The sequence below is a fragment of the Poecilia reticulata genome, linkage group LG7 (assembly GCF_000633615.1).
Source record: "Poecilia reticulata strain Guanapo linkage group LG7, Guppy_female_1.0+MT, whole genome shotgun sequence".
NCBI lineage: Eukaryota > Metazoa > Chordata > Actinopteri > Cyprinodontiformes > Poeciliidae > Poecilia > Poecilia reticulata.
Window position 1 is genome coordinate 6,114,000 of NC_024337.1, and position 19,821 is coordinate 6,133,820.

The 19,821-nt window shown below is 41.1% G+C and overlaps 1 protein-coding gene across 1 annotated transcript in view; it reads right to left on the reverse strand.

Moving 5' to 3' along the window:
- The window catches only part of spen (spen family transcriptional repressor), a 29,280-nt gene that overhangs the window by 2,226 nt on the left and 7,233 nt on the right, over positions 1–19,821 (reverse strand). The window contains exons 3-14 of the mRNA XM_008413071.2: positions 15,721–16,335; positions 11,383–11,540; positions 11,038–11,238; positions 10,791–10,942; positions 10,582–10,707; positions 10,378–10,491; positions 10,184–10,297; positions 9,985–10,085; positions 2,127–9,894; positions 1,673–2,017; positions 749–943; positions 20–178 (exon numbers count right to left, since the gene is read on the reverse strand). Coding sequence (XP_008411293.1) covers positions 20–178; positions 749–943; positions 1,673–2,017; positions 2,127–9,894; positions 9,985–10,085; positions 10,184–10,297; positions 10,378–10,491; positions 10,582–10,707; positions 10,791–10,942; positions 11,038–11,238; positions 11,383–11,540; positions 15,721–16,335 — 10,048 coding nt within the window. The remainder of the gene's footprint in view (positions 1–19; positions 179–748; positions 944–1,672; positions 2,018–2,126; positions 9,895–9,984; positions 10,086–10,183; positions 10,298–10,377; positions 10,492–10,581; positions 10,708–10,790; positions 10,943–11,037; positions 11,239–11,382; positions 11,541–15,720; positions 16,336–19,821) is intronic.

A 19,821-nucleotide genomic window follows, 5' to 3' on the forward strand; every position in this document is an offset into this window, starting at 1 on the left:
ACCTGAAACGAGAACAAACCTGATTGGAGCCGGGGTTGGGCACATTAATGATGCCAGCTGCCTGTTTGGCTTGTAGGTAAGTGATGAAGCCACTTTTCAAAGCTTGGGTTTGACCAAGAACGTCTTCTTGGTCTCGACCACAGGGTAGAGCCAGGAGCAAACAGTAGTCATTTTCCATCTGAAAAGAAAAAACGAAATATCACAACAGACTTATGACAGATTTATGTTCTACAACTATTCATGTTGTTACCATTTATGTTACATTTTGTAAACTGTTATTTATATCCATTTAATTTTTCTTTGTGCAGTTAGAATATACTTAAGTCAGTTTAGAACCAAAACCTATAAGTAAGTTTTATATTTGGAATTGTTCAGATTACTTTGGTAACCTTTAGACCCTCCCATTAATTTAAGTGATTAAGAACACACCAGGTCCTTTTGCTTGGCAAATGTCTGGGGTGAAGACAAGAGATTTTTGTAAAATGATTTTTTTACCACTTTTTGAACTTGAAGATTATGTTAAGTTGTAAGAGATTTTTAGTAATTGTTTTGTCTATATTTTTTCAAGAAATAGATATATATTTTTAAACAATCAAGTCGGAAGTGCGTGCAAGAACCAAACCACCTGTTACCACCCGACGGCCTTTGGTGGAAACTTTTGGCTTTGGAACCTGGAAGGCTGCGACACATGGTATTTTATTCATTCATCCGTGTTGCTGGCGCTGAGCTGAAATAATAAGGTACTCACAGTCATTCTGCGTGCCACACTATCCAACTGGGAAGCCTCAAGCCTCATCCTCTGGACAATACGAAGAAGAGATCCTCCTTCTGGGGGCGGGAGGGAGCGTTGAGCGAGGATGGTGTTTCCAGACACAAAGTGTAGCTGGACGGCAGCCTGGTCGTTCTTCAGCGCCAAGAGTCCTTGCCAAACTATAGGATACTTCTGCAAAAAATAAAAAACCGGAAGTTATTGTAAGCATAGCTTCTCCTTTGCTTCAGAACAAAAATAATTGTATATGATGTTGACTTGAGATGGCACAGAGAAATCTGACCGGCGAGTTGCAAATTCAAATCTTATCTAAGATCTGTGAATGCATGATACACAAGTGCTGGCAGGTGGTCCATGTTCTTCAGTGTGGTCATTGTTAATGAGGGATGAAGACTCAGAGTGAACAGCAGTGAGGTGTTTATAAAGGACGTTAGCAGGAACACAGACAAAATAAAAGGCATGCTGAAAGAGAGCAAGACTTTTAGCAGGTAACAAGAAGGTAGAAAAGACTACAGCAAAGTTGCTACATGTTATCCTTTTGAGAGTTCAACCCCTGTCTGCAAATGAACATGCTTCATTTGGAATGTTGGAAAATGTCAGAGCTGAAACAGATTGCTGTTTCAGTAATTCTAACCTCACTAATTGACTTATCCTCTAAAGTTAGACAATAAATTCAATATTTCAGTTCTTTATTAATTTCCTGTTTTAAAATGATAACATTAATTTTCATACAGATGCTGCTGTCTCTCACAGGTAGTGTGATGTTGCCTCATGTTCCACATGTTGAAATTGATGACAGCTAACAACAGGAAGCGTAGAAAGTCTATCTTAAGTGCTCTTCTTAGTCCTTCTTACATTATCTCTCTCTAACAAACATACTGATGGGTCATGTAATTCTCTTACTTTCAAAAGCTGCACCATGTCAATTGACCGATGTCCGGAATGTTCCAGCTTGGTATCATGTCGTGGCTGTTGTGAACTTGATGGGGTTACTGTTGGCGGAGGAGTAAGGAGGAAGGTGCGAGGGCCTTTCTGTAGAGACAGATCTGGCTTATGAGTGAGACCCATGGGCGACAACAAGGGGGACTGGTACGATGGAGAGATCGTTTCTCCTGATATTCGAGAAATGTGTGAAGATTCAGAAGAGGTAGTGTGACGGAGATGTGGGCTTTCAGGTGTGGAATCATTTCCTCCTCCATGGGACTGAGATATTTTGCTTCGGTTTCCCAACTCGTGCTCCGCCGGGATCTGATAAGAAAAATTCAAATCACATTCCAAGATCAGTACACAATTCTGGTTTAACTGTAAAAATGTCCTCAGAAATTACCACATCATAAAATCATAGTATGTTTCTTACCTGTGTAGATGAAATGCCCTGGTTGGCCAGATTGTGTCCTGGAAACTGGGAAGGGAAGCCCCGCATATCTCGATATACTGGAAAGGAGTTTGCACCTCCTGGATGCATTAGTTGAACTCCATGGGGGTGAGAAGACATTAAAACAGGGCTGGATGCATGGACTCCTCTAATTCTACTTTCATTGGGGCTCAAATGCATTAGCTTTCCTTCTGGTGATTTGAGAGGCTCTTTTGGTGAGAATTCAATGCTCTTTACCAGTATTGGACTTCTTGATGGTCCAGAGATGTTGCTTGGAGATGTTATTGCGGTCTCTGAGTTGCGAGACTGCCTTGCTTCTACAGATGTCTGTTCTCCTAGTTGCTGGTGCAGGAGTATGCGCTGGTGAATTTCTCTGTACTGATCCATGCGGATGCCTGGGTGGAGCCCTCTGTGGTCACTGTGAACCACCATTACATCTGACTGTAAATGGGGAACTGAAGGTCGACTAAGAGCTTGGTTAAAGTGTCTTGGCTCTTCTTCACTTACACTGCTGCCACCACTCCCTGACATTGACCTTTGGGGACTTGAATGAGACTGCAAAACCATATCTCGAATAACAGGCTGTGGTGTATTAGAGCTCTTTGTAGATCCTGGGTGCGGAGAAGGTAGGCAGCCTCCTCGCCTTCCATAGTTTATCCCTGGCATTGTTGGGTTATTCATTCTGGCTTCATGAGCTAACGACTGAGTGACACTCTGAGGTTGCATTATGACAGAGGACTGTTCTGGGTGGGAGTGATGCATGCTAGAAGGGTATGTAGACAGCGTTGGCATACCATGACTTAAAACCACAGAAGTTCCAATGGGAGAGCTGCTTAGTGGACAGGTTTTGACAAAGGGTGAAGGGGAATGACCAGCTGTTCGTGGAGACTGAGGTTCTTGCTTGAGATGTAAAGCAGACCTATCATTTGTGTTGCCGGGACTAGGACTCATTCGTGTTCCAGGAATAGATGGGTGGTGTGGACTCATGACTGGGCTCAAGTTAGATTGCTGAACAGCTTTGCTAATCTCCATTTTTTTTGTTAATGTATCCGTCACTAGCCCTCTTTTGCCATGCTGCTGCTGGATTACAGCTTGATTGTACATCAAAACTTGAGAGGAACTAACAGGCGACTGGAACATCTTCACCACACCTGGTGATGTTGTATGGTAGGGAGCTTCAGACTTGTCACATCCATGAACATCTTGCTTGATGCTGGAAATGACCGGTTGAGAATTGTAAGACTGATTGGTTAAAAGGACCCCAGGGTGCCCATAACCAGTAGGAGCTGAAGATACTTTGGGGTTAGGTGACTGAGATGATGTGATGATAGGGTCTTGCTTTATCTGGGATTTGGACACAGATTGTTGAAACTCTATATCACCAGCACTAGCTTCAGGAATTTGACTAATTTTGGCTCTCATCCTATGTGGTCCCTCTGTCTTTTGACCAGAATAACTTAAAACGACAACACCCTCTGATGTATTTACCCTCAAGCCAGGGCTAGAACCCGTATGGTAAGGAGTTGGTTCAACAACAGACCGCCCTCTAGAAACATCTTCTGCTATCTCCACATTATGACAGCGGTTATTCTCATTGGAGTTTGATCTAAATTTCTGTTTTGGAATGGTCAGGCCAATGCTTCGATTGCTTAGGGAAATTCGTGGGGTTTCTTCTGTATCATAAGGCATTGGAATTCTACTTATGACTGAGGTAGTAGGAGACATAATTGTATGCGGCTTCTTTTCCCCACAGTTCTGTTGGGATTCTGTGAGGGGGGCTGGCTTATGGTGCAGTGACTTGGGAGGTAGAGGTGGTCTTTGTTCAGAATTTAAATGTCTTGAAACAAGTGTATCTGTGGGATTTTCATTCTCTGACATCCTTGAATGATCCGACAGTGCCGATGATACCATAGTGGTAGTTATAGAATTGCTGTTTGACGCAGACACATATTTAGGTTCCATTAATATTTTTCTCAGGGTACTGGAACTTGGATCAATGTCAGAAGCCTTGGTGTCAGGGGGCATTGGGGGATTTGCTGTAGGCGTTCCGAGTACAGTTGATGGAGGTATTGTGGGAGTTACTACTGTGACATGACAGGAAGGATTAACATAGATTCTGCTTTCTTCAGATCGCTGAGGCCAGTCAGGAGAAAGGGGCATTTTGGCAGGTCGCAACAGGGGTACACTAAGCTGAGAAACTGGTGATGAATTAGCAGGGCCAAAGGTAGGAGTACTTGGTTCTGCTGTTTGGAGAGGCTTTTTAATCGCAGAACTGCTGGTTGTGCCTAAATGAAAGGCAGATTCTTTGGGAACAGGCTGTTCCACTTCAGGCTGTTCTGCCTCTTTGGGGTTGTCTACAGTTATAGCACTTGTAACATCACGTCTACAAGTTGCAACGGCAGTGACCACAGAAGTCACTGCAGAAATTGCAGCTGTAACAGTCACTGCTTTTGAGTCTGTTTCTGGATCTTCTGGAATTGACTCAGGTAACTTTACGGGTGAGGGCTCTGACTGAGAGACTTCATCAGCAGTGTCCCCCTTTCTACTAGCTGGACCTTTACGATTTCTTGACTTCTTTGGGGTTCTGGCTCTAGATTTAATTGTCTTCTTGGGTGTACCAAGAAGAATGGGTTCATCAGCTGTCTTCAATTCTGTCATTGATGCTTTTGGGCTTGAGGTTCGAGAGTCATCATCCAAGTCTCCAGCAAGGATATTATTGATTGCCATGTGTGTTTCTGGTTCCATGATGTCATTGGAGGAGGATGAGGAAGAAATTACAGATTCAGGCGTAGGAATAAGAGCAGAGTAAGTAGGAGCAGCCGTAAAGCCATCTGCATCCCCACAGGTTTCTTCAGCTGTGATGGAGTCAATAGCAGCAGCTAGTTCTGTTTCACTTGCAGGATTTTCTCGCTTCTCCTCTTCAACTTCAACTTCTGGTTCCACTATGACAGGGGGCAATACAGTAGGTGGACCAGGGGGTGGTTCTTTATAAGGTCTTGGAGGCTGGTCAGCTGTAAGTTTGGCAATATTTTCGACTGCCTGCTCCAGTTCCATCTGTCGTGCTAAAAGAACAGCAGCTGGATCGGCAGGAGCTTCAGATTCTGATAGCGCGTCTTCATTGTCTTGTGTAGTCATTTCTTTGGTATCTTTTGCAAAGTCTGCCATTCTTGTTTCTTCATTCTCTTTTACTACAATCTTGCCTTTTGTAACATTAGCCGCAAAAGTATCTGACTCAAGATCTTCAGAGCGAAGTAGGCTTTTTACGTCATCAACGCTTACGCGGATTTCGAGATTTTTCAGAGTGTGTGATTTGTCTTCAGTTATCTGTTTAGTATTTCGTTTTAACCTCGGTGTTTTAACTTTTAAATTTTTTTCAGGCTGTTTGCCCCTCTCAGAGGTGCTAATGTCAAATTCTGGATCAACGGATATTTTTTCGACAAAATCTTTTGTATCTTTTTCTTTTCTGAGCACTGGTGAGCTTTCACTTTCTGTCCTGTCTAATGGCTTGCCAGTGGGTTCTGAGCTAGCTTTGGGCTTAAGCTCCAATTCATCATTGCTCGATGGATCAGCTTGTTCTGCCGTCACAAATTTGTTCCCAGATGATTTGTCTATTCTACTTCCCTTTTTGTTTGGAGTAGAGGAAGTCAGTGAAGTTTGTTGGACTTTTTGTGTACGAGGTGAACGCCATCCCTCAGAGGCTTTCACAACTTCTGCAGTATTTGATGCCTCTCTGGCCTCTGTGTCTGCTTCCACTGTTTTCTTCTGATCCCCTTTTACTGGTGATATATCTGCAACTCGTTTGACACCTCTTTTAGGAGGGCGTCCCCGCCTCGTGTTGGTAGAAATTTGAACCTCTTGTTGTATTTGGTCTTTGTCGGCTGCTCGTTTGCGCATGCAACGGGGGGACTCTGTTACTTCCTTCCCAGCTTGTTCATCGTCATGTAGAGTGGCATAGACTGACCTCACGTTCCTCCGTCGTGTTCTCCCAACAATTAAACTTGACTCAAGGTTTTGTTCTGAATCAGATGCATGTATTGGAGACTTGGATGTAGTTTTAGATTCATATGATAATTTAGGTGCTTCTGCTCTAGGAGACGATGCTCTTTTGAGTTTCTCTCGGTCAATCCGTTCACTTTTCCGCGTTGCAGGTTTTTCCTTGCTGATAATGTTGGTCGGTTGTGTCGCACGTAATACAGAAAGGGTTTTGGCCCTTTTACCCTTGGTTTGTCTGCGAGTTGGTAGTGGTTTCACTTCAGCCTCTAGCTCTGGCATACACGGCTCACTATCTGTCTCAGTTTTTTGAGAGTCCTCAAAGCTTTCCATGGACTGGCTTTCAATTTCAGGCTCTGACTTACTCACTTCCGAGGTTTGTTCTATCTTTGAACAATCAGAATAAGCAAATTCCACTGTTTCTTTTTCACAGGCACTTGGGGAAACAACAGGTGTGTGATGCTTATCTTCTACAACATGTTCAACCACTAAACTATTATCCCCATCTGTTTTGGGTTTAATTAACTCTGTTTCAGGTTCTGGTTGGGAAACTGAAAGTGCGGGGTTCATGGGTACCTCAGGAGCAGCTAATTTGATCATATTCACAGGAGGAGAATGGGATGGGCATATCTCAAGAGATGGCTCAACCTTTTCTTCTTTGACAATTGGCACTGATTGATCTGTGGATGGATCTGAAGTTTCTTTCTCTGCTAGGCATGTTTCCTTAGGGGAAGGGAGGAATGATGACATTTTTATAGTTATTGGGGGGCTTGGCGATTTGTCACGAGCCTTTAGAGGAGCTTCTGGTTCCTTGTCAGATATCACATTATCACAGCTCAGAGTTTCATCTCTTTTCATCTCCAACAATACTGGGTCACTTTCAGAGTCAGGTAGATTGTGGTCCTTGTCTTTTTGTTGCTGAAGCTCCAAGAATCGACTATGGAAAAGCACTGTAGGCTCTGTTGGAACATCAGCTCCTCCAGATTCCGAATGTGTCTCTATAGCACCAACCTTGATAAAAGGCCTACCACTTCCAGTTTCTAAGTCTTGGTCTTTGCGTTCAAGACGTTGTAGTCGACGTGAGTCCTGTTCAAAGATGGAGCTGTGCAAGAAACGAGAGGCAAATAATTCCTGACGCTCTTGGTCCTGTGGCTTGAGTTCTTCCTTCTTATCATGCAACTTTTCCACAGAATCAGTGCGGATCTTCTTTTTTTTCATGTACCAAGAAGGAATAGGGCGTGGCGCTAGCACTGCCTTGTCTTTTTCAGAACAACTATGAGACACTGGAAAGCGTGAGGGGAGAAAAGACCAATTATCTTCCCTCGAGGAATACAAAGTCTTGGCTCTTTCAAGGAGTGCTTTTGTGTCAGGCGTTATTGTTTTGTCTAATGCAAATGAGTAAAACTTATTTTTCTCCAAGGAGCCTGAAAGCTTGAGGTCAGTCATTCTCTCATCACGATCCCTTAGGATATAAGACAAAGAACTGCTTGGTTTGTGAGAAATGTGTTTGTTGTCTCCATCGTCATCTGAATCAGACTGCAACTCTCCTGGTTCCAAGTCCTGACTGAGGCGTTTGCAAATATTTTCCCGTTTTAGAGTATCATTTGGGAATGTCATTTCCATTCTGAGAGAATCTGACTTTATTCTCCTCTCCCAGTGTTGCATTACATCATCATCAAATCCAAGTAAGGATGTTTTCAGCTTCGGGTGTGCATTGTTAGAAGACTGGAAATTTCTGGCTGTCAAGCTGAAATGATTTTTTAAGGATTCTGTGCGTGAATAGCTTTCATCAGTTGGAGACAATTTTTGTTCCTTTTTTGTAATTAACAGACAAATGCGGGAAGTTTCTTCGTCTTCGTTTTCTGAAGACGGACCAGCTCCTATAGAAGATGACATGCTGTAGATGTCTTTATTGAATTCCTGGGAATTTGGAAAGTTGTGCTCTCGTTTTACTTTCAGGACCTCATGTTCAAAATTCTCCAATTTCTTTCGTTTACTAGAAGAGAAGTCATCATGGGCAATGTCCAGATTTGTTTTCCCAACATCATGCAGGATATACTCTTTTTCCGAATCACAAGCCTCATTGTTTGGCGACTTTCCAAACTTGACCATTTTATCAGGATCCCTAAGCTTGGATTGAAGCCATCGACCTTGTTCAATTTGTTTTGCACAAACAGACTGGTTAATGTTCACACAATGTTCATCCCCATCATAGTCTCTGCACTTTGCACTTCCCTCCTCATTTTCAGACAAAACCTGCTTCTGTTCTTTTAATTCATCCATATCAAAGCTGCCGTCATCTGAAATCTTTGTGAGACTGGAGCCGTTCTCCCTTTTTAGAGCCTCCAAATCCATTCTAAGGAAGGGGGAGTTCTGTTGTGATGCAGAATCTTCAAGCAGCTCCCCAAAATGCGATTGCCCCTCCAGAGGCAGACCTAGAGATTTGCCTTCGCAGTCCCGTTCATCTTTAGGACTGCTTACTGAAACCACACATACAGCTCTATCCTTGTGTTCTTTTTTATGCACCCCTCTTATCACAAGGACTTTCTCCAATCCTGTCTCCTTTGTGTTGCTCCACAGTTTGTAAAGTCCAGTTCTACCAGTGTCTTCTTCGTTAGATCTCCTTTGTCGATCGGTTCTCACAGATTCTTCAAATCGCCTTTTTCTTGCAGCTAAACGATCAACATCCAGAGAAACATTGTTATCAAATCCAAACTCAGACTTTCCATGTTTTTTGGATTTGATTTTACCATCCTTTTCAGCAATTTCTATTAAGCTGTTTATATTTTTTTCTCTAGGCATCTTCCCATGTTTGTCACCTTTGGACAATTCTGAGCGGAGTGTAGGACTTCTCTGGTCAGCTCCAGGCGATGCCAATTTAGGACTGTCACTGCCAGCCCTCAATGTTTGCTTTTCTTGGACAGCATGACCAATCAATTTTCCTTCTTTCTCTTTGACACGGGTTAACTGCACTACACAAGGCAGAAGATCTAACCTTGCTTTGCTGGAGCTTTCTTTTGAAGTTTTACTGGTTTTACTCCGTAGTCCAGACTCAGGGCTAGTGTCTTTTTCAAGTTCTGATTCTATCTCCAGCGTTGTAGGCGATGTGACTTTAAATTTCTTAAGCCTTTGCTTCTCGCTTTTTTCCTTGTCTCCTCTTTCTTTTCGCCCCGCTCTCTTCTCCTTTTCAACCAGACTTGCTCTTTCAATTTCAAAAACACGATCCTTCTCCAGTTTATCAGTTTTATTATATCTTTCAGCGCGTGCCTTTTCCAGTTTTTCAAATCTGGGTGGGGAAACCGAACTGCAGCTGCCACTTCTGTCAGATGATCGACAACAAATTCGCCTGTCTGAGTCACTTGGTATTCTCTCGGAGAGCGAAGGCGATGCGGTGGGGCTGACAGGACGTCGAGTGGAGATGTGAGAAGGGCTTTGGCTACGCTCGATGGTCCTTCTTCCATGATCACGACCACGATCCGTTTCAAAGCGCTCCCTCTCTCTTTCTCGCTCTCGTTGCAAGTAGCTGTATTTGCGAATGTCCTGCTCATAAGGATCAGCTCTGTATTCCCGATACTCTCTTGGGTCCTCAAAGTACTGTGGATCATAGTAATCTCCTTGATACGGGTCCCATTCAGTGTAGAACTCTCGACTTCTGGCAGGGTATTTCCGCCGCGGATCATCCGTATAAGTTCCAGGTGTTCGAACATTCTCGTAATACTGTCTTTCTGTTTGAAACTCATATTGGCTTCGTCTGTCATCTCTGTCAAAAGAAACAAAAAAAATCAGTTTTAATTTTAAGGGTGAAATGGCACTGAAGTCAAATTTTCTCAAAGAACAAGAAGATACAAACCTTCTTTCAGAAAGAAACTCATAAAAGTCACGAATATCTTGCCCAGATGCCTGCATTGCACGATAAAACGCCATCTGACTTTCCTGATTTGCAAAGTCCACCTGAAGACGAAAACACAAAATCCAGAAGAAAAATTAATCAACAAATCCGGAGATAAGTCCAGAAAATGAGTTTCAAACGCAGCTCTATTTCCACTTGCCTTAATTTTATTGCCCCCTATCTTCCAACCTTTTGTGTCTTTGACTGCTGCTTGGGCGTATTCAATGTTGTTGTACAGGATAAGGGCCATTCCTTTCATTCTGTCAAGTACGACCTGTAAGCCATCGGGGAAACAAATTTAGATGTACAAAAATCACAAAGGTGGCAGTAGGGTACAAAAACAAACATGCTTACCTTGACAACATGCCCATAGCGGCAAAAATGGCGAGTGAGAAACTGTTCTGTTGTATTTGAAGCCAGACCATCCAACCAAACACAAGTTGTGGGCATGCTCTTTCCAAACCCCAGCTGGAGAAAATAAGATAAAATATCAAGATGGAATTTGGGACGAAGCAGGAACATACTAAAATTGCAAAATTAAGTCACCTTAAGGCTCACCTTTAGTCTGTTGTTACCAAGATACTCGCCATCCATCTTTTTCATTGCTTTGCAAACACTTGCAATGTCGCAGTATTGAAGAAAGGCATACTGTGGGGCTCCATTCACCTTCTTAATGTCAATATCCTTAGGGAACAGTGAAGAAACACATCTGTCAATAAACAACTATTTTGCTGAGCTTCTTACTGCAAAAAAAAAAAAAAGCTTACCACTATTTCTCCAAAACGTTGGAAGATGTTTAGCAGGTCATGGTAAGTGGTAGTCTTCTCCAAGTTTCCAATAAATAATGTCCGTGTGGCCTTTGGATGAAACTCATCAATCCTCTCATCCAGCGGTCGAAATTCGTTTTCGCTTTCTGTCTCTGAAAGGACAGAAAGTTGTAGTGAGTTACTTTCATTGTTTAATTTTTCTGTTTTTAGTATTATATTTCCATAGCAGGTCAAACTGAAAATTCACCGGGACCATTCCAGGCTGTGACGTCAATTTGCATTCCAAAAAACAGCTTCCCCTTGGAGGCGCAAAGCGCCTTCTCTTGATCTTCTGGTTGGCGGAAAAAGACGAGTCCATAGCGCTCCTCTGAAGCCCCATGGATCTGCACCGATGTAACCTTTCCATGCTTTTTGAATTCGTGGAACAAACCATCCTTGAGGCTTGTATCTGTAGCAGGTAAATTTAAATGTGGCACAAGTTAAAAATTGTCTTAATTGTCGCAGATAGCTATGTTTTCCAAACACAAGACTACGTATTACATGTTATTCTACATAAAAGAGGTTTTATTTATTGTGGCAACACATTACCTACCTGTAGAGCGCACAGGAAGATTTTGGACCTTGATGCCAAAGCTTTTACGCGGTTCGTCTTTGTCAAGGGAGGATAAAGGAAGAGCTGAGGGTGCAGGGACAGCAGCAGACTGCACTGAGCGGGCCGGAGAGTCATCACTCGAGCTACTGCTAGAATCACTGCAGCAAAGCAAGAACATAAGGTAAAATGACTCAATTCAATCTGACGGCTTCATTAGACAGACAAAATCGTATTTTGTATCAATTTGAAACAGGCTTTACGGAGACGGATTATAACAGGACACACTGAAGTGAGTTTGATTAAAATCTGACTTTACTGGATAGAACTGCAACAGAGTTTAATGGAAATTAGCAGCATTTAATTAAAGTTGTTTTGTAACTGACGCAATGTTGACATTTTTTGAGAATTGGTGTGTGCTTTTATTAAATGTTACTTCAATAAATGAAGCCAAACACAGGACAATAAGAACTTTTTTAGTCCTGTTAAGCAAAAAATAAAAAATAAAAAAATCAATACAGTTTAGTCTATTTGTAAAACCCTGAAAGCACCGCTGTCAATTTCTATGAGTCAACTCGTGCCTTTTACACACACTGGACTGGTCTCACTGAGTATTAATGAAATTCAGCTACAGACGGTTTTATCAGGACAAATTCAAAAAGGAACAAAGGGCACCATGCACCTTAAACTGCTGGAATGTGTTATAAAAAATAAAAGAATATTTGTTTAGGGTTTCATACTTCAAAGTCAAAATGGTATGATGACAGTTTTGTGAAATTGACTCAAAGACAAAAAAATTGCTTCTGCTTCTTCTCTCCGAATTCTAAAAACAATATGAAAAACAGCACACAAATTTCTGATTAAACGTATAGATGGCGGGAAAGTTCTTGCAATGCAGTAAATACTGAAAATGCCTCCCCCCCAAAAAAACATCCTCTATTGCACATCTTTTTCTTCTTTATTTCACTGCTATACAGAGCATCTTGTAATCCGTGAAGCGGGGAAAAAAAAAAGCACAGTTGCACATTTCTGCCTGCCTCATGCACCTACACAGACAATTCCCATGTCTGTCTCAGCTTTCTAGGCCCTCTGCTGTTTGTGTCCTTCTCACTTTCTCCTCCTGCGCTCAGACACTCCCGGAAGTGCTGCTGACGGAGCCTGGCCTGTGGGAGTGGGCAGGCAGCCAGCACTGGCCAGAAATTTCCAGTTCCAACTGGATCTCACGGGGGGAGAGAGAGGGTGGGAGGGTGGGGGCTTGCAGTTACCCATGCACAGAGGTAGGCAGTGCGAAAAATACAGCTGCCATCTCCTGATAGTCTCCCCGCAGCACTTCCTGGACGAACCACATGTGTCGCTACACGTCGTTCAAAGCCACGTCCAAAGGCGATGCAGTCAAAGAAAAAAACTGAAGGAGAGCTAAACAGAGTCATTTCCCATGAAACGTGTTACTGTGATTTTAATCTTTATATTTATGCCTAGTAAAATGTATTAGAGGTGTCATGATGACAGTGAAAGAAACAGAACTCGACACAAATGCCCAGATTAAGAATTTAAATTCACAAGATTGAGAATAATTACTCAGCGATGCAAGAAATTTTAATTGTAGCACTAAGATAATATTGAGAAAAAAACTACTACTTTAATTTATTTTTATTGCAATCTACTGAAGTGTTTGCCACATGAATACTACATTTCCTAGTTGTAATGACCTCGGTTGTATTTCTTCACAAAGAAAGTGCTTCGACGAGAAGCATTTAGTGGATTTACCACAAAGTATTAGAGAGAGGTAAATGTGTCAACTTTTATGGTGGTTTCAAAAGTCGTGGTCCACTGCTCTCAAACACCACCCCCATGAGGCAAGCTAAGTAAAAGCATAAATCGACGTTGGCTAATCTAAGTGGACTTTAGCAGTATGCAAATATTTATGAGACAGAGAGCGCCATTATAGCACTTACAAAGATCCTTTTCCCTCCTTTAAAACCAGCAACCACTTAACGCATATGGCGACAGTCTTACCAACAACAATTTAAATTGGAAGAAGGATTTAATAACTGAATTTTGAATATATGTAAAAGTAACAAAAAGGATGTAAAAGCTGTAAAAGCAAGAAAAAGGCTGTGTGTGTTTAGTGACAGGCAGTATCTTTTCTTGGAAACGCGTGCCTTCAAATAAATGTTCTAACATGCAGACAAGGCACCTGAAGTGAGGCAATAATCAAGCAGAAAAACCTCAGGGTGCCTTTAATTTTTCTTGCGTAAACCCATTTGCAATGCAACTACCGGTGAAATGAGTCGGCATCACCAACTGAACACTTCTGCCAAATAATATAAAATCCATTTATGCCTAAATGGATAAAATCCATTTATGCCTAAATGGATTTTATATTAAAATCAATTTTAATATAAACTGCTTTACTTATGATGACGAGGGTTATTTATTATCAGCAATTGATCTACACGACGTGTAGCGACACATGTGGTTCGTCCAGGAAGTGCTGCTGGGAGACTATCAGGAGATGGCAGCTGTATTTTTCGCACTATACAAATAACATGTACCCTATGTTATTTGTATAGGGTACATACAAATAACATAGTCATATGCTTCATGAGGCATGAGCATTGGTATATGTAATACCAAATATTACATTGGTATGTAATATTTGTATGACAGCTCCTCGGAAATGATTGAATACAGGAAATGGGAATGTTGCTATGGTTGCTGTTGGACACATGAAAGTCTAAAGCTTGGGCACAAGCAGTAAATCAGAGGCACATTTGGCTAAATTTGAACTTTGTCCACAATTGCTGATCAGAAATAACCCTCGTAATCATAAGTAAAGCAGTAAATCTGCTGTTTTGGATTTCAGTTTTCACCATGTAACGTATGGCTGCCTAAATACACGGTAAGCAAATATTACACATTTTATTTTTAGGCCTCATAAGTAGCCTAAAAATACATTTAGGAGATAAATGTAAGCCCTAATTGTCTAGCTACCACTAAATACAGTTTTATGGTTTATAGAACCATTTCCAGCAGGAATATAATGACACAAGAGTGATACAGTGAGACAAGAGGTTCATAATATTGAGATGTAGTTTTGGCATAATCGCTGACACAGCTAAGAATCCATCTTTTCCTTGACGTGATTGAAGGTTTCAGAAATCCCAAACTGGGTTTTAAATTATCTGTAGTCAGAGCAGAATAAGCCAATCCAATCTCTACATAATGGGGGGGGGGGACTACAAAATGTATTTTTTTCAGTTTTCACAGATAGAATAAGTTTTTATAAAAGGTCTGTATGCACTCTGTAAAAACCAAAGAATAAAATTTTTGTTACCATAGAAAAGAATGACAACATCATTTTTCTCACTTGTTGTAATGTGATGTCCAAAGCTCTATTGTGTGACACGTCCATTAATGCGGAGAACGGCAATGTTGTCCTTCCAAATGTTTTGCCCTATGAGGACTTATATCCTTTAATACACCTGGATCAAATGTTGACTCATGAGAGGGCCAAAGAAGAACCCTGACATGCTGGGGAGGTTGTTGCTACCATCAGGGAGAGAACTAAAACATGCTGTGCCCATTTGGCGACCAACTTTGGATACCACTGCCTTAAATCACTCATCGTCATATCTAGGGTACATGCAAATAACATAAAGTCATATGCTTTCAGAAGGCATGAGCGTTGTCATATGTCATTACTGTGTAAATGTTGTCTTCTACAGCATGTAGCTATTATATTGTTTTTATGGCAGTTTATTGCTAATTGCTGATATTACAGCATGTGGCATATGGCAATTTGGGTATGGAGATGTGGAGAGATTGGGGGCCATGAGTACCAGCATTTGTGCACTTCATTCACTGTGACAAAACCAAACCTGTCACTAGGAGTATCGAGTCTGTAACCTCTTGATAAAAAAAAACATATGTTCTAAATCTGCCCATGTTAGTCAAGACTTGCTTTCTACATTTGGAAACCAATATGCTACAACAAAAAAACACATTGTCAAATAAATGCTCAAGTATTAGCTTTGGATTATACAAACACCAGTGCAAAATTAATCTTAAACAGCATTCTTGACGTAGATGAGATCTCCACCACTGGCAATAATTACATTTTTATACATCTTGCACAATCTTGGTCGAAAATATGCTCTGAACTTAAAATGAGATGTTGCACAATTTCTTGAGGGCAACATCGCTGATGAAGGCATTTAATGAGGAAATACAACTTTCATTGAGTTCCTATAAAACACTTATTATCTTGGTTTACTTCCATGCATAGAACTTAATAATTTCACAAGGGAAATTAAAAATCTGACTGCATAATTCACTCACCTGCCACTCGTGCTGCTGCTGGTGCTGCTGACTGAGTCTGAGCTGGATGAGCGGCTGCGAGATCCTGACCCACTGTGGGAACGTGGAGGACGAGTAGTCTGAGTCACCAGTCTCTGAGGCGAGGGATTTCGCGAATGTGTCGAGTGTGGAGACCGGCTGCGACTGTGGCGGTATGACCTCTCCGCACGCCGTCCCCGGTCATCCCGGTACAGGTCCCTGTGAACCACACTGGCCAAAGTAAACGGTTCCCTGGAACGAGACTCGTAGCGAGGCTCGGGCGCCTCAAACCGACACGGACTCCTGCTGTGGGAGCGGTAGAAGCCGACCCCGCTGGAAGTAGATCCTGCGCTCCCTCCCGTTGACGCCCCAGCCGATCCGCCGGCTCCCGTGTTTCCAGAAACGGGACCAACTATAGTTCCACTGACACCTGACGGCACAGTTGTACTACTTCCACCAGTGGTGCCAGACCCACTTCCGGCATTGCTAAGAGTCCTCTCTCTTGCGTCACGGTAATAGTCTGTTTCATAGTGCCGTTGACGGTCGAAGCTGCTACCAGGTCGCTCATGATGTCCGTAGGTGGTGTGATCGTATGTCCGTTCCCGACCTTCCGCAGTCCTAACAAACACAAAGAGAAACCAAGTTACTTTGCAGTTTTATCATTCAAGGTTGGTGGACAAACATGACCTGTTATATACAATAAGGGGATTGCCATAATTAGACACAGGGAAAGGCGGAGCAAAATGTTTGAGAAGAATTGAGAAAGACGTTGGCATTTCAAGGGGAAATGAGTTACTACCAACAAAACTAAAAGAAGGGTTAAATACGTGCCTGATAAGACAAGTGAGCATCTGTGACTTGAAGACTGAATACAATTGTTTCCTTTGTCATCCACAAACAAGCCATGTTGACATGTTCTATCGTTTTGCTGAGGATTTTTGTTTAACCAATAGCACATATGCCATTAAGTCACAACTACACAGTCTGATACCTTCAGATCTTTAAAAACAACCTCTACTAACCAACATTTTTTGGCATCTACGTAAAAAAAATGCTTTTAATGAGGACATTTTGTTCAAACTTGAAACATCTCCCTTCCAAATCCAGCAATCAGAATTTAAAATGGTATTACAAGTGATTTGTCATTAAGGGGAGTCATATTACAAAACTCACCATAATGAGCGGGACGGGACAGCAATTACTGCTGTTTGAAATCAGATCGAATTATAAGCAGCAAATTAGGCACGCTGTTCCAACTAAAGGCCGAATGTGTTTTCATCCAGACATTTAAGATCCTCATTATAGCGGGACTTTGCAAAATAGATGGATGCGTTTTTAGATGTGGTTAAAACAGAGAAATAGAAAAAAAATAAAATTAGGGTTTTCATTTTCAAAAAAAATTAATAAAAATGATGGGTAGCTGCTTATGAAGGTTACATTTTTGTAATTGTTAAAGGAACAGAAACAGTGAGTAGCTTAAAATAGTATCTGCCTACCTCACCCTAGAAAAGGACATACATTAAGAAGCTACAAAAGACACACAAAAAAAATCAAGAAACTAATACATATAATAACATAGTGGCAAACCCTCAAGATGATACACTATGAATAAATTATGTATTGCAAACAAAAATTGCATTTACTGTTTATTTATTTGTTTGTATAATTTACAATCCTAAATTTTATCCTTTACAGAGAGAATTCATTTATTCTGGTGCAGGATTATTTTCAGAATGTACTTTTATATATATATATATATATATATATATATATATATATATGCCTCAGAATGAACACCTTTACTGGCCCTAGCCCTGTGGTTTTTGTTTGCAGCTCTGGATGAATCTGAAGTTTTCAAACCTGTAACAGCAACGTCTTGAAATAAATTGTGTAAAATTTGTAGGTTACCCCAATTCAAACTACAGTAACCGTATGAAAATTACGGAACTTATTTAGCAACCAGCAGCTACTACAAAAAAATATGGAATGGCCTAAATGGCATTATATAAAGAACATTACAAATAAGAGGCTGCCTATTTTTACATTGGCAGAGTGGCTGTCTGTCACACTCGTGGTCCGCTCTCACGCCTGCTGTAGTCAGTTGTATTGATCGGAATAGAAGTGTCATGTTGTAGCAGCCACTCCACATGTTACACATTTACCGTAACTCCGGCTCATATTCAAAAAGGACTTAATTTTTATTTTTTCTAGATCTTTCAATAGTAACAACTGTGATATCAAATATGAGAAAAGCTATCATTCTTTTCCCATGATGGCTAAAGCCTACCATCTTCTCCACCTAATTTATCCTGTCCAGAGCTGCAGTGAGCTGGAAATGAATCCCCCTGGACAGAATGTGCTGTTGTTTTTTTCCTCTCTTTTTTCTCACTACAATTTTTATTTGACTGCTGTTTCTTTTATTTATTTTTTAAAATATTTTTTCAGTCAGGTATTTGTCTGGGAAACAACGGCTATTGTGACAAAATCTTCCAGAATTTGTTTCCGTTGTGCCGTACAATTTAAAATGCAATGTCTCTCCTTGACGTTTCAGCTGAATGAGGGAGTTCTTTCAATGAAATGAAAATATGAAAATGTTTAAGAATTTGTCCAGTAGGATTCAATTCAAACTGTTGCTTTATCATACAAGCACATTTGTTGGTAAATCTCTCTGCTGTCCTTTGAACCTTTAGAAGTCCGCAGGACAAGTGGTATCAAAGGCTGCTGATATATTTCTCTAATGATATTGTTACACAAGCATCTTCCTCTGCGTCACCGGGCGCCATACGATGTCCTGAAGGGGGATTTTGGTAAATGATTAGCGAGGGCTCAACCTGGCCTTTGCACCTGACGCCTTTGTTTTACTGCCGCTGATGAGAGGACTTTGATAGACCCCTTTGTACTAAGAACACAAATCCCTTTATTACAACTCTTTGGGCTGATATGGGCAAAATGAAAACAAAATATTTTGGATCATAAATAGAAGCCTTGCATAAAAGAGCAGAACACTGTGTAAACTTTATACCGTGCCCTAGATGTTCAGAGTTATAAGGAGACTAGCGCTGAGTCTTTTCATGGCGCGATACATAAGAAGTACAAGAGGGTCAGGGGGGCGAGCTCTGTTTCGGTCTATTTGATTTGATCGTCTGCGTTGCGGATTCATGAATAGCACGTATGGCACAAGGATGTCTGCTGTGAAATTGATGGATTAGCTTGACCCCCAGATGCTCTCCAAAATGGTAATTTGGTGGCTCGGGCCCAGTGTTCAACAGATACCCTTCATTTTCACGTCAAAAAAAGAAAAGAAAAAAAATATCAGGTTTTACATTATTCATAGAGCTTTAAAAATAATTCATTTCATTTTTTTTTTTTCCCTTTTTCACCTTTGGACAGAATTTCCATCAGTGTGTGATTATTAGTCCACTCGGGCGCATGCAAAGCACATCAACTGTTTTGGTTCTACGTGAGCAGCATATTCATGAGGATTCATTCCTGCTGCATGATAAAAAGGAGGCTTATATATGTGGGCTCAGTCATATAGCAACAATGCATTCAGAATCTTTTGAAACGGCTACGCCTAGCTACTGGCTAAGCATAGTCATGACAAAAACAGAGTGACAAACTCTACACTGTTGTTCTTACATACTAAATAATAATCTGCAGTAATGTGATTTTCTGATATTAGTAGTGAAGTAAAGCCAGTTATAGTATTCTCTCAGGAAACACCTGAAATTGGATTTGGAAATAAACCAGCTGAAACGAGAGCGTGTCTTTTGTGCTCATCCAGGTTACAAATCAGTGTAATCCATCAAACTGACAATTTGGTGAGCTCGATACTGAAATGGATGATGCGCTCGATGACTTGCAACATTACCGTATGCTACACCGTAAAATCTGCACCAAAGGGGAAAACAGTGGGAGAGAATGTTGAAAAATAATATGCGGGTGAAGCGCAATAAAAATAATTTCAAAAGAAGAATCTTTTTCAACATTATGTGTAGGATAACAAAATTAGATAGATAGATAGATAGATAGATAGATAGATAGATAGATAGATAGATAGATAGATAGATAGATAGATAGATAGATAGATAGATAGATAGATAG